At 43.4% G+C, this 15,335-nt stretch overlaps 1 protein-coding gene across 10 annotated transcripts in view; it reads left to right on the forward strand.

Moving 5' to 3' along the window:
• Nucleotides 1-15,335, forward strand: part of TRABD2B (TraB domain containing 2B) — a 286,108-nt gene that overhangs the window by 191,655 nt on the left and 79,118 nt on the right. The window contains exons 5-6 of one of the 10 annotated variants that reach the window (XR_013954405.1): nucleotides 1,557-10,030; nucleotides 10,912-11,007. The exons of 6 other annotated variants lie outside the window; for them this stretch is intronic. Coding sequence is in view for 2 of the 4 variants with exons in the window: in XM_080602719.1 (XP_080458845.1) it covers nucleotides 10,912-11,069 (158 nt within the window). In the remaining 2 variants the exon portion in view is untranslated. Of the gene's footprint in view, nucleotides 1-1,556; nucleotides 10,126-10,911; nucleotides 15,331-15,335 lie in introns of those variants that run through there. 3 more of the 10 variants (XR_013954406.1, XM_080602719.1, XM_080602721.1) reach the window with 3 other exon arrangements.

A 15,335-nucleotide genomic window follows, 5' to 3' on the forward strand; every position in this document is an offset into this window, starting at 1 on the left:
ATGCTTTAGGGAGTACGGGTCCTGTCCCCTCTGCTGGGAGGCTTCCTGGGGCTGCAGGCTTCCACCTTGCAAACAAATGCGAGATTCCTGTGTGCTCAGAGATTTTTGTGCCTGGGGATAGCCCAGATAAATTAAACAGCACGTGGATAGACAACAATGTATATGCAATTGTGCAAATTCTTACAAATGGGTGCTTTTCTGTACCCCCTCCATCTGAACAGATTTCACATGAATTTTTGGACAGGTCTGCAGTTGCCAGAAAGTCTGTTCTTGAAAAGAAATAATTAAAGTAAAAATAAAAATGTAAAAGGCTGTCGATCCTAATGGCACTACCAGGTAGCATGTGCAATTTATTTAACTGTGATTCTACAAATGTGTTAGCTCATAGCTGTGGTAACACTCATGGCAGCAGTCCCTGGGCTGAAAACTGTCCCGCTAATTAATAACAGCTAACAACAGAGGTTATACCGCATGTCATAGTGACAGGTCATGAATCAGGAGAGGAGCATATGTGGTCATGTCTTCTGTATGCAGAGAACTATTTTTGAAACAATTCCCTATGTAACTGTACTGATGCCTTTTGGTAAATCAGCTGTTTAATGCGCAAACTAGTGATGATTCCTTCATTTCTTCCACTCTGTCATTCGGTTGATTTGTCCTCAGTCTGCTGACTCCAAGTCAGAACAGTATCAGCTGCAACAAGAAAAATTTTGAAAAAAGTACTTGGAAATTCACCATGTGTTTTGCTGGCTGAAAAGACTGTCCGAATGTTGAGCAGAGAGGCTGGGAGAAGCTGTGGGGTTCGGTGGCTGGCTGAGCCTGCCACGGGGTGGGGAGCTGTGGGTGGCCACTTGTCCATCACCCAGAAGTAGGACAGAGCTTCCCTCGGGAAGAACTGGATGACAGCCTTGGGACAAAATGGGCCCTCACTCCAGAATGCCAGTTCATGGGGACTTCTTTTAGGAAAATAAGGGATCAGTTCTCCAGGGAGGGGTGGGAATCCTCGTAGGATTAATATTTTTATGCAGCGAGACTTCTAACTTTTTCCTTGGCAAATAGCTCTTTGATGGCTTAGATTCGTTTTGAATGTGGGAAACAGAAGTTTGTGTCCAGTCCAGACTCTTAAGTTAATACAGGGAAGTGAGTATTTGCTTTGTGGTTGGAGCAGTTCCTGCAGGAGGAGGACAGCGATGGGTAGAGCATCCCCAAGAAGAGCAGCAGCATATGGGTGGCACCTGTCACAGACGTTTTAATTGCACGGCATTGCTCTTTTTAGGATTCAGTACATGTGGATCCGAGGTCTAGATTTTCAAGTACCCAAAATTGTAAGATAGTTTGTCTCTTTACTCAAATCAAAGTTAAGTGCTCAGTAACCAGACTGCTGAGGACTGGATTTTCAAAAGGCCGGAGCCCTTAGACAGCACTTCTGAAACCTGGCTGAATTTCAGTGCGTGCCTAGCTTTAGAAAGCTTTTACATCTTCACTGAGCACAAAGGGACAGACTGTCTCGTAAGTTCATGCCTTCATTAGGAGGAACTGAACCCTATTGATTTCAGCATGCATTACGGCTGGATCAGACCTCTTCAGGGAGTGACCTGTTAGCACCGTGCTGAAAGGCACCGCCGGGGCAATGAGGCAGCAACCCCGACAGCAGGGGAATGCAGAATGGCGTGAGGTGAAGATCGGACATCCTCCTCATTGACAGAGGCTTCCCCGTAATAGAAAAGGGGCGAAAAAAGCTTGGTAAGTCAAGTGGCTTGATTCATAAGTGAACTTGCTCTGAAGTAAACACAATGCCGTATGTGTCTCATTTGCCAATGAGATCATCTGTTTCTTTGTTGGGGGGGAAAAATGTGTTTCCCTTCCAAGTCCAGGGCCACTCAGGCAATTTACATGAACAAATAAAGATGAGGTTTAGCAGCACTAAATAAATAAAATACAACTCTAAGTGGCCACCAAAGAACAGATCTGCTCGAATGGAATAGTGCTGGGACTTGAGCCAGATGGCTGCTGTTTGCCATGCCTGCTTATAATTCCCAATCCAAGCACTGCTCAGATGCTTGTTGCTGAAGTCAAGTTTATGGCTGTAGCAAAACATATATTGGGAGATAAACAAGTTATGCTAGAGATGAACAGCAGGGCAGAGAATATAAAGTAAATCTGTGCTTTAGACATGGTCTTTACAGAAAGTAATTGGGCTCTTGCCAGAGCAGCACGGATCTAAGCTGACTAGGGCAATGAATATTCATCGCTTAGGAGAAGAGGTAGATGGCTTGTTTCTGATATCTTCTGCCAGCTGTATCCTATAGTTACTCAAAGGTATTAAATGAAGTCATTCCTGATTTTCTCCTCTTTGAGATTAGGATCTGGTCACCCCTTAGTTCAGTGCTTCTGACCATGGAACAGGTGTATACAATATCATGGATTCAGTTAACATGTAGAGCCCTAAATGCTGTTGGTTCGTTGCTATTTCCTCATCCAGCTGGTGTGTAGTCTGCTACGCATCAGTTCTCAATGCGATGAGACTTCCTCCAGCTCAGCTCATGCTGCACGTCTGACAGTTTGGTGCAGAACTGGTCACTGCGACTGGTGCACTGTGACACCCTAGGTCTCTTATCTACAGCTCAGTCCTGAGTGAGACTGCACCCTAACAAATCATCAGTATGTGTAAAATGCTAGCAAAGTACCTCATATCATTTGTGATTCATGGAATTGCTTATGACTTCTGGACTGATGGAGATGCACAAACTGTTTCTGCAATGGATTTATTTCAAATGACTTAGCTACAGATATTTCATCAATAGCTAGCAGAAACGTGCTCCTCCAAAGTTACTTCACCCATCACAGTTCTCCACAGTTCTTTAAGATGCCAGACATGAACCTCTGTCAGCATTTCACTGCCTCCTTTGATAAAAGAAGAAACCAATATAATCAGCTTAAATTAGACATCTAATGTGTAGTTAGACATCTAATGCTGAGTGGGATTAATCTCATCAAGACATCTAATCTGAGTTTCTTCTGTGCTGTTATCTCTGACTTTCTTGTTTGAAAAATCACTTTGCAATCTGATTTTTAGATGAAAGGCAATTAGCCACATGCTAAATTCTTCTTTCTGCATCATAGCCAGAGCATTGCTGAGAAACTAGCTCATGAGTTCTTATGATATATTCTTGCCATGATGGAGCTGCTGTGCTGACAGGCTGGGCTGAGGCTTCTGTTAGTTCTTTTATGTGCTTATTTATTTGCACAGGTTTCAGGAAGAAGTCAGGTTTGACAGCCCTATCAAACCACTATTCAGTTACACACAGAATGTTTAAGTAACTAATTTTAGATCCCATCGTTCTCCTCTTTCCCTCTTTTATTACCTTCCCTGCCCTGTCTCTTTTGTGCCTTCACACCCCAACCCCAATTAAAAAAAAAAAAGAAAAGAAAACAAACACCCAGAGCATAAATATAGTATTAGACTGTACACATAAGCTGGAAAGAACCTATACTGTGCCACAGTGCTTATTGGCAAGTACTATTAAACCAATAAAATCTTTCAGAAGTTCAGTTACTATAACATAAATGTAACTGACGTGAAAGTCATGGGCTGTAACCTATGTGCAGAGGGAGAGTTGGATGAGAATATTGATGGGAAACTCAGAACATGATGCTAGAAAGGCAAGTACTTCGCATCCGGATGCATTTGGCCTTTGGGTTTCACATCTGCTATGCTCAAGCATTGCCATGAATGCGTATTTGAATTAGTTACTCCTGTCTGTAGTTCAGCAGATGGGATATACTCATTCAGGGCCTTTTTTTTTTTTTTTTAAAAAAAAAAGTGTTTTTTGTATTAGCCCATTATTTTAAATGTGAAGACCTGGAATCATGGTAGCTGACTCCAGGTACTTTAGCACAGTAATTTCATCAAATATCAAGAGATTATAGGCTTTTTCATTTATGTTTCAGGAGTAGGAAGTCTGCCTCTCTGGAGAAAGGCATAACTCTCTCAGGAGATTTATCTCACTCTGTGTCAGTCTCTCTCCATTGACTAGAATAGGGCATAAGTAAAGTGCTATGATTAAAAACCTAAAGTTAGGTGAAGTGAGGGCTGGTAATTGGTGTATCCCAAGGAACTTACAGGGGGACCAAAACAGCATAATTCTTTCTAGTTGACAGATAAGGGACTGTACTAATATGCCCAAAGCAACAACAGAAAGCCTGCGGCCTATTTAGGAACAGATCGTGGGTGTTCTGAAGTCCAGTTCTGGCCTTAACCATTTGCTCACCCCTCCCACTGCACACAGCTGATGTTTTACATCCTCCCTCCCACAAACAAAATATATATTTCTAAGACATTAAGATACGTATATTAACATATACAATAATATAATCTCAGTAAGATATACCTGCACCTCCCTGAAGTTGCAGTACCAGATGGGCATTATTGATACAGTTTTGGGGGAAAAAAAGCTCATATGGACAACCCAGCTATGGCTGATGTTGGATCAGAAATGAATCCACTGAGGATTACTGAATCCAGAGACATCACCTGGCTCAGGAAGCCTATGAACTGCAAAAGGCTGGAGGCTGTGAGAGTTTAGGGGGAAAGGATCCCTACAGAGCTCTTCTATTTTCTGTGTTCTTCACCAGACATCTGCGTTGGCCATCCACAGTGATGGGAGGATGAGTTGTATGGACCTTTAGTGTGATCCAGTACTATTTCTTTTAGTTTGTTGTGGCAGAAAATAGTTATTGTTTGGTGGGCTTTGCCTAATCCTGACAGACACTTCGCATGTCACAGAAAACAGCTAAAAGTTGACAACATAACTTGTGCTGTGCCCCGGGGACAGCAAGAAGAGCCTGGGTAGGCTCTTGCAGCCTGCTCAAGGAGCATGAAGCATGAGCTCAAACTCTTGTTCACCTCTCAAATAACTGCACGGACATGAATGCAGTCAAGAATCTAACATGAGCAATCTCGTGGGATGTTGTGATGCTGCTAAATTTAAAAGACAAAAGCTATTTTTAGCATAAACAGTTAAGAGTCCCACAAATCATGTTGAGAGGCATGGTTCTGATTATAGATCTGTAACACATTTGCTGTGATAAAAAACAGAGCTGAGTCAGGTGATCTTGTTAATGCAATATTTGTACACTTGGGTAATAGATGCAGCTGTGGAAAAAAAGTTAAAAAAAAAAAAAATCAGCAGTTTTATTTTACTAGCAATTATTCATTTATAAACTGTAGCAGAGGAGTAGCCAGAATCTGAGGCAAGACCTGCTAGTCTGGAGGTCTTGAAAGACTATAAAATGTGAAACATGTTCCACTCCCAGGACAGATGTCCTTTCCCCTTTGCTGACTCTCCTCAACACCTGCTGCACTTTAGACATATGCTTACCTTCAACTTGACTTCATTTTGACAGAAACGCTGCTTAAAGTTTAACATATGCTCACGGGCTTTGCTGGATAAAGACAGACTGAGGTGTGTGCCTAAAACTTTTCTTAAGTTGTCCTTCTAACTAATTTCTTTTAAGAGTGATAAGAACTTCTGCTATTAGACTTGCTGTTCTTGGTTTTATAAGGAGCTGAGTGTGCTGGGAGATGCTAAAAGTGCAGACCCTGGTCAGCCTGGTGAGTATTTCACACTTCTGATGGGCATTACTGCAGGGACTGCTTTCTTAGCCAGTGCACGTACAGTTGGCTATAGTGGAAGTTCACCTCTCGGCAGACAAGCTCCTGTTGTAAAACAAGACATTTTTACTGGGATGGCCCTGAGCATCTGAATAGGACCCTGTCCACAGTAAGGCTGCATATAGGGCAGGGAAGCTTGACATGGGGTGAGCCAGTATTTGCCCCAGGTCATCGGGCAACAGGGATGCTCACAGGGCTTACCACAATTGTGGATGATAGGACTTCTTACAGCACTGGTTTCCAGATCGATTTGTTCTGGTTTCCCTTGGCTCCAGCCAGCTGTTTCTCCAACTTCAGTATGTGTCTAAACTAACCCCCAGACAAGACTGTGAGCCCTAAGTATTTTGAGTCTGGGGAACATGGAGGGAAAAATACATGTAGAAAAATTTACTTACCTCACCTGCCCGGTCCCCTGTTGGTCTAAGGATTTACAAGAAGCTCTCCTAAGAACAGAGATCCTGGTTTTTGTGCAGCTGAGTTTGAGATCAAACAGGGAGCACTGTTTCAGAACTTGTTTCAGATACTAAATTCAAAGTTTGTTAGGGATTTGGAGGATTTTTCTCTACTGAAGAGTTTTTTGTTTGTTTTCCAAGCTGAAAACAAGATCTGGCAGATAGAACTCCAGGTGTCATTTGCTTAAAATTAAAATCTTTGCCAGATCAAAAATATGGATGTACTTTGGGAAGGAAGTTCAGTTGGAGGTATTATGTTCCATTAGTGGGATACCAACATGAGCAGTCCTGGTTTGTAACTGTAGAACAATCTTTCATCTTGAGCTGTGTATATGTGATGTTGTAAAATCAAAATTAGTTCACGAGTACGCATCAAAAGCTAATTTCATCCTTTTGGGCCCATGAGAAGCCTTTGGCATCTAGGTATCAGTCTCTCGTCTTGGCACTTCATTAGCAGCCACATAGCACTATTTAGTCAGCTGCTCTGAATGAGAGCTGTGCAAAGAGCTGCTCCCTCCTGTGACATGTCCCAGATCAGCTTGTGCCAGACTTGCACAGACTCCCACCATCTCTGCAGCGTAGCTTGTTCCTCTGGGCTGGACCTTCTTTGGGCCACTGAGCAATTTCTCAGGAGTTTTTTCAAGTAAATGTGGATATTGGACTTTTTTCTAGATCATTTGTAGATGTGCTTTCTGCCTCTTTCTTTGCCCTGTTGAAAGGGAAGTGTCTCAAACTGAGGTCCAGGTGTGACTTCAGGGCCGTTTGCAGGTTACTCATTGCAGTGCTACTTGTGTGGCCGATGGGCTGCCGATCCCTTCTCAAGCCTGTTGCTTCCCATTCAGTAAACGTGCCTCAGCCTCCATCCTGTGCTCGCTTTCATGTCTGCTTCCCTTGTAATTGGCCTGCAGAGATGTGTGAGGAGCACATAGAGCCCCTTTGGGATGAAGCCTGATAGTTCTGCACTACAGACCGCAGGCAGGAGGCCAGCTCCACCTGAGCTGGAGGTCGTGGTTGTCCTCCAGCCAACCTCCTCCTGCCTGGCCTCGGCAGCCAGGGGTGGGGCTTTGGGTGAAAGGAGGTGGAAGGTGGGGTGGACCTACAGCAAGAAGGCAGGGCTCCACGCGGTCGCGGTGTGTCGTTCAGGACTTGGTGGCCCTATGCCAGCGGGCTGTGGCATGGTGCCAAGGGGACACGGCACGGGGCCCGACAGCTCACATCTGCTGAGACAGAACATGAGAATCCACAGTGGAGCCAGCCTCTCCCCCTTCCCATTTCTTCTTCCAAAAAATGGCTAATGTAAATAAATTGTCTGTTCACGTGTGTTTTGGCATCTGAATGGAAACACTTGTCTGTACACCCCCACCAGCCCTGCTCCCTCCCTCCCTCAGCGTTTTTGCTAAATGAGCCTTTCTTGCTCAGCCTCAGCTCAACTTGGAGTTATTCTGTTGGTATTTCCCTCTAGGACTGATAACGAGCCGAAGGAGCGGGCTGTAAAGCTGGTGACATAGACCAGCCCTAATAATGTCCGGAAGCTAAAAGGTCCCTAAGTCCTGAGTGATGCAGCAGATAAACATTCAGCAGGGACCCAGGGGCTGCCCCACGCCCCAAAACCTGTGTGTCAGGCTCTGCCAGTGGCGCCGCTTGGCCTGTTTTCTGCAGGAGCCCAGGCTTCTTAAAAGCTCCTACCTTGGTGCTAGCAAAAGTATGGCAGTATCCATTGCATAACTTTTCCTAGCTCAAGAACCAGAACGAACTATACCCAGAAATGCCAGTCTACTCACTGGGGCTTTTATATTAACAAAATATTGAAGCAGGGTCCAGCCCTAAGCCGTAGGAGGTCACTATGTAGAATGAACCATCATGATCGCCTACCTCGAACTCCTGCAGGAACGAGACCTTTCTGGTATAGTGTATCTTCCTCTTCAAAATATTTTTTTTACCAAGACTAAGGGAGGGGGGGAGGCACAAAAATAGAGTTACTTTTCTGTGTCCCATATTCCTCTATCTCTGTGATCCTGTGATTGGTTTTGATATGAGTATCTAAAGGCTGTGGTCACAGGCTGTTCAAAGGTCTGCTCTAGGCCGCTCAGTCCACTGCTGCTGCTTTAAAGAGAGTTGGCTACACTAAAGCTCAAGCCTGAATTGGCAGTCATCACCCATCAGCTTGCTTTCAAACCAAGGGTGGTCTCCTGTCATTTCCAGGTGGGTCAGTTGGAGCTAAATTTCAACTTAATTCTGGCACAGGGTGAGCAACAGAGAGGCTCTTCTGTCAATGCATCTGCCTCAGTAGTGATGTTGAACTTACGAGAATGTTTCCATGGCCAACCTGCTTTTTCTTCCCTTTAAAACTTATCTGTGGGCCTCTGAAGCTTAAAGAACTGTTGGACGTGGAGTATTCATGATTTCTGCTCATGACTTTTTTGATTTCCCCTCTCAACACGAAGTTTACATGAAAGAATCAGATATGCATGCATGTGTATTTAAGGAGAGAACTTCTTTATGTGATAGTTAGGGCTAAAAGAAAATAAATACTCTTATACTAGAAACAGATGGTAAAAAATATGGTGAGCATAAAAGAGGTCAGTGCTTTTTTCCCCAGCTTTATCACCAGCTGAATCATCATGCTTCTGTGTCTATGGTTTCTGCTTGTCCTGTTTCCATATCATGAAAAATCGTATGATTTTAGTCAGGGTTTTACTTTGTAATATGTACTGGGGAATTCACTGAAACACGAGTTCTGCATGGACATTCTTCACGTGGCTATAACTTAAAAATCTTGTCAGCAAGTTATGGATGGGGAAAATAACATTTAATAATAGAACTTCATTAATAATACAAAAAGGTTATCGCAGGGAAAAATGCTCATACAAATTCATTTTGACCAGGTCACTTTTTCACTTTGAGTTGTTTTGTACAGACAAGGAGAAGAGAGCTGGTAAAGTCACATATTGCAAAATGCTTCGCATACTTCCAGTTGGAAAAATAAATATTCAGGCAATTACAAGGGCCCTTGTTAAAGGAGGAGATGGAAACAGATTGTCATCCTCCTCATGGCGCATGTTTCCCGTGCTGCGGGATAATCAGCCACTGAGACATCCTTAATCTTTCTGGATTATTTGCAGCTGCACCTGCCTGAACTTTCTCTTGCCTGATTAACATTTGATTAAATCCACTTTTAAAATGCCAGCATGACTGCAGTGCTGGGGGGGCGCTTGCAGAGATTGTTTTGCTCTCCATCCTGATTGCATCTGAATTAATTATGCGAAGTGCAATGACAGGAACAATATTGATGTAACAGAAGTTTATTAGGTTGATGTGGTCATCCAGACAAGAGGGCTGTGAGCAGCTTCACGTGCTTCAGCTGTGGCCTCCCATGAGGAGAAAATGTCATCTCATTATTATTCAGATTGACCTGATTTGGGTAATTTCTTTCTGGGAGTTGAGGTAGTTTTGGAATCTCATTAGCTTACCGACATTTGCATGTGTTAATAGAGTTCTTGCTTGTTTTCAGTCTTCTGTCCCTTCCTCACCATTGCAAATGGAGCTGGGTCAAAGTCTGCGGGGAGGGAAGCAGGGGAGAAAACTCCAGATCTCGTTTTGGCCCTGCAGTGCCGCTTTCTGTTGTGTGAGCCATTACCTGTGCCAGAGGTGAAGAAGCCCTGGTTTGACCATAAGGGCATGTAGCATTTATTTGGTCTGTTGGGTGTTTTCACCTGTATCATGTACGTGATTGCCAGTGCCTCAAGTCTGTCTGAATTTGTCCTGTTATATGAAAACCCAGGAGCAAATCCTGCCAGGAAACAAACTCTTAAGGACATAATCCACGCTCAAGTGCGGTTATCTGTGGCTGCAGACTTAGTGGGCTCCTTTTTCAGCGGGCTGTGGTGTGATGGAGGGATTAATGGTGAGCTCTGCTATGCCCAGACTTCTGGGGTGAAAAGGGGGCTTTGGGGACAGTGTTTGGCAGCTCCTTGTAGAGTAATCTGGGTAGTGGGAAACTTCGGTGAGTTCCTTACGCACAAATACCTCCACCATGCAACCCAGAAGCAAATGGCCCTGGATCTGGTTACTCTGCCCAGGTCTTCAATGGAGTATGCCACAAGTGCTTTCAGCCTCTGCAAGCTAATAACAAATTGATAAATGCCTGGAATTCTTGAAGAACAGCAGCTTTACAGCAATGTTCTCAGGCATCATGAACATCTGTTTGCTGTGATTTCTTTTTCTTTCACTAACAGATGTTTGTGCATAATTTGCTTACAGAAGTCTGAGCAGATACTTCTATCTTGCTCTGGGATACCTGTCTCTCTCCCACTGGATCCTGTGGCCCGTTGGTTTAAAAGCACATCTTTCTCTAGAAGCTGCAGAGCAGCTTTTCTATCATACCAGTTGATGTTTTGAACCTGTAACAAATCAGAAAAGGAAAAAATTGCTTTCTTTGAATCCAAGTATTTTTTCCAAATACATAACAAAAACTGTTCTCCCAAAAGTTTTTTTGTTGTTTTCCACTCCCCTTTCTAAAACTAAAAATGAAGGCTGATAACTCATTGAAATAGAGACTTGGGGGAAGATTCTTGGGAAAGCTTTCATGGAGGAAATAAGGAATATATTTAAAATCTTTCTGCTGAAAAATGGCATATTCTGTGGCACGTGTGCCTAAGAATAATGCTGGTGGTTTAAAGAACACTTGGAAAATTCATTTTCAGGCTAGCTGCAGATTCAAGGTTACTTTTATTTTATTTTTGCTTTGCCTCACTGTTTGCTGTGTGCTCATCTTCCTTTCTACAGCAACTCCCTTCCTGCTGCAGCAGACCAGCAGTGCTCTCCCATCATCGCATCCTTACTCAGACAAAAGGTCCTGTGGTGGGAGCTGCTTGGACCTAACTTTACTGAGTGGTGCCCCATTCACTCCTGCAGATCTCCCCAGCGACTGCACATTTGTCTAATGTCTTTCTCAGGAATCTGGCGAACTCCCTGGACCTAGAATCATAGAATCAGGCTGGAGAAGACCTCTAAGATCGTCAAGTCCAAGTTAAAACCAGGACTTTTTAATAATTTCAGAAAGATATTTTGACTAGTTGTTTTTGTTTGTATTGCTTAAGGAGGTTTTCTTGCCTGGCTGTTGGAGGCTGCATGGATGAACAAAAACATCTGGGCTAAAAAAATAAATTGAAATTAAATTAATTATAAGCTAGCTTCAGCGAATTACTGTGGTGTAGCAGAGTAGTGGTAATAATTAAAAGGCTGCAATGTCCTTACTTTATATGTAAGTTCCTAGTAAAGGAGATGTGCTGTACCTTTCAATCAGTTTTATTAAAGGACTTAAAACTGCAGGGATCCTCCAGCTTTGGCTTGTATTCCGGGGGAGTCCCTGTGGCTGTGCCACCGGAGGAGAGCTCTCGATGGGCTTTTCTAAACTCCTTCCAAGACAGTGGTTGAAAGTCAGTGCAAATGAATGCCGTTATCATCACCACACGTGCAGGATGTTGAAAAGTCGGATTTCTCTTCCAGGGGAAGAAATGTGTTTGTACTCTAAGTTGAATCAAAAAAAAGGAACGTTTAAAAGGTTTTGGAACAAAAATTCCAGCCTGCCCCAACATGAGCCTCAGTGGAAACCCTACTGTGTTTCCCCCTTGATGGTGACCAAACACTGCCAAGTAATAAAGATAAGAGATTAGTCATCACGTAAAGGTATGATCTGTGGAATCATTTTGACGTTGATGTTAATATTTCAGTAAGGCATGACAGTCAAAAGTAATAAAATGAATGCTATTAGAAAGAAATGATGACAATTCTAACAATACGACAACCTCCAAATCATCAAATCAGAATTTTCTCTTTCAGTAAATCTGTCAAAATTGATATCTTCTGCAAAGTGTTTTGGAGCTGAAACAGCATTTCCCTGCAGAAAAATGTTGCTTAAAATATTCTATAGTTATGCAGATTCAGTGCATGTTATAAAATTAATAGTTGTTTAGGTTTGTAAGAGGAAAACCATGTAGAATTTATTAGCAGAATGTTCTAATGAAGTGCATCTTTTAATCAATGAATTACTGAGATTCTGGCTCAACATCTTTCTCCACCTCCTCTAGCAGCTGAGTGCCAGCTGGGCTGGAAATGCTCTTGTTGATGTAACTGAATGCAGACAGCTAATTTGGTAGTGTTTTAACCTACTTTGTACTCGTCTTTATCTTTACTCCCATTTTCATATGGCCTCTTGCTACAAGCCATGCACTAGATGGTAGGACAAAGAGAGATCTGACGAACACACTTTGTTTTGTGGGTTTATGAAGTTGAGGAGCTAAAGGATTGTTTTCATTACTAACATCCTGCTGTAGTAAAAAATTCAAATTTAATACATATGACAATTGTTATATTACTTAATCCACTGTTTGTCTTCTAATTTAGCTCGAGTTTGCCTTGTTATTTGGTATGTTAGAGGAGGGCTACAATTTAGCTATTTGGCACACCCTTCTTATCACATGTACTTTAATGTCATATGCTGATGAAGCCTCCAGCTGTAAGACGTTACAGGATAGCAATCTCAGCTTGTCCTTGCTGACTTGGGGAGGATGCATCTGGTGTCAATTTTGTCAGAGCTCACCATCGTGGTTTGGCAGATCTTTTTGCTTACAAGAACACAGGTATACAAGATGCCATGTACTGAGCTGGGGAGAAGGCTGTTTGGATGCTGGGCTGTGTGCCTGGTGCACAGATTGCAGAATGGGTTCATGCCTTTAGGGACCTCTGGTCCCATGGTGGTGAGCAGCAGCTGTGCTGGTTTTTATGTTATCCAGAAGGGTGCCTGCTGGGGATAGCACTGGAGATCAGCAGAACCAGGTGCTTTAGCCGCCTGGGAGCAGCTCCCAGCAGGGACCTCCCCAGACCCGTGCCCCTACACCATACTTAAGGCAGTGTAAAATGGAGCAAGTTTCATGAGCTGACCGGTACCTTGCATGGGCGACCAGGCACATGGTGCTCAGGGTAGCTGCTTGGCCTGTTTCTGTTTAGCAGTGCGTGTACCCTTTGAGAACAGATCCCTGATGGGAAGTGCTGAACCATAGCTCTTCTCTGGCTTTGGAGCTTTGTGCATCTGACATGACTCAAAGCTTAAGGAAAGCCACCAGACTCTGTGGTAAAGACCAGACATGCAAGCAGCATGTCTGGGGATGTCAGTTCATGAATCTTCTGCAATTCTGGGTTACTGTTTTTTATTAAATTGGATTTTATTAAGCTAGTTTGCCAAACCTAAGAGCAACAGATTTTTCTCTTTCATACTCCAGAAGTCATGAGAAGGTAGAGCCAGGCATTGTGCTACTCCGCCTTTCATCCCAACAGGGTAAATTGGCTTTCCATCAGCAGGACGCCAAAGTGAGGTTTGCTCCGCATGCTTGAGGACAAATCAAGCGGAAGCCTTTCCCTGCCAAGCAAGTTCCACAGAAGGATAACTTCTGTGCAAGGTCCCTCTGAGGTTGTTGAGCATCATCTGGTCAGTGCAGAGGCAAGTCTGGATACCGCTGAGAGGAGGAATTGCCACAGAGTAATCTGTGGAATTGTAGGATTTGGGGGTTGATAGGATTTGTGCCTCAGTATCATGAGTTGCTAGAAAGGTTTTGAATGGTACTGACCTTCGGTTCTCATCATTTTGGAGTCTTCTGAATCTCCTGTCTAATTCTAGGCAGGCAAAGTATGGATTCATTGAAGGAAACTGAGCTTGTGGGTCACTATTGCTGGGGCAATAGAGCACCACCCTGACTCAAATCAAATCCAAATCTTGTCTAGTTTTTTCTTGTTTTAGTTAAATACAGGAATATTTGGTAAAATAGTTGTTGAAATTCAGGATAATTGCATAAAGTCACAGATTTTATGGGTTTGTTTTGGTTTTGTGGTGAACAAAATGATTCCAGTGGCATTTTAGGAAGAAAGTCACAGGTGAAGATATGACTATCGGGCTTCCTCTTGTCTTGAGGATAAACAGAATTCAGCCCATCAAAGGCGCGATGTTTGCATGTAGCCTTTTCATTTGTGTGCCACACATGTGATCAATTTAACTGGGGAGGATTTAGGCAGGGTGGGGAGGCCGATGTTTCTTGTGACATGTGGAATGTTAAGCCACAAAAATGCAACCACAAAATCAGCAGATTAGAATTCCCATTTGTAAGGAATAAATAATCATTATGGTGAGATAGTCCATGAGGGATTAACACGGCTGCTTCCAATTCCGTTGTTCGAGGTGCTGTGACACTTCTTTTTTTCAAGCACATACCTCCCTTTTTTTTTCATTCTTATTTTCCTTTTATTCTTTTTCGTGGTGAGAATTGTAGTTGTCACGGTGATTTATGGGGATGAATGCCACTTAAATTTGTCTCTGTGTGTACCTCTTTGTTTTTCTTCCTACTAGTGGTTGTGTTATGCACCTGTTGTTCCCCATTGGGGCCCACGTGCTCATGGAACCGATGCTCACGTTGCAGTTGGTTTACTCACAGTTTTACAACACTTGTTAGTTACATCTGATAGATCTGTTCTGGCTTTGTGCCGAAGAGCTGCCTGGCAGCATAAATCATCTTAGCATCGAAGAGAAGAGCACGGTATCTATTTCAAGTTCCCACCCACCAGAGCCTCATAAATCTACACAAATGTTTCGAGAAACAGGTTTGATATTGGCTGGAATGAGCTAATGCTGCAAAGCCCTTCCTAGTCCTGAACTGAGTCTTGGACTCTGACTCCTCCAGGCTTACAGGGTTAACTTAGATTTATAGGCTATGTCTACATCACTCTTAAAAAGCACGCTTCAGAGCAATGCAGAGCATGTTGTCTTTGCAGCTCCACAAGCTTCTCATCCATACGGAGGCCTTCCAGACAGCGTGCCTTGGTGCTGAGTACCTGATGCCTTATTAACCTGATGCGCTGTTAACCTGCTCGGCATATGCAGGCATTTATCTGAACAGGTGTTGACAGCATTCTCAGGCCTTTTCTCAGACTGCAGTGTGTGTGTATCCTTAGTTTGCCCTTTTAGTGCAAAAAGGAGGAAGGGGGCATAGATTGCTTTATTAGAGTAGAATAATGCACGCTGCTGAGAGTGACGCTGGATGCTCTGAATTGCCTCCAGACGAGCCCCCTCCTCCCCTGTCTGGAGAGGAGCTGGCTTTCTCGCTCAGACCTGTAGGAGGTGGTGTGAATGATGATAATCCCTGTATTTGCCTATCTCAGTG

This window comes from Anser brachyrhynchus, assembly GCF_964034855.1.
Source record: "Anser brachyrhynchus genome assembly, chromosome: 8".
Lineage (NCBI taxonomy): Eukaryota > Metazoa > Chordata > Aves > Anseriformes > Anatidae > Anser > Anser brachyrhynchus.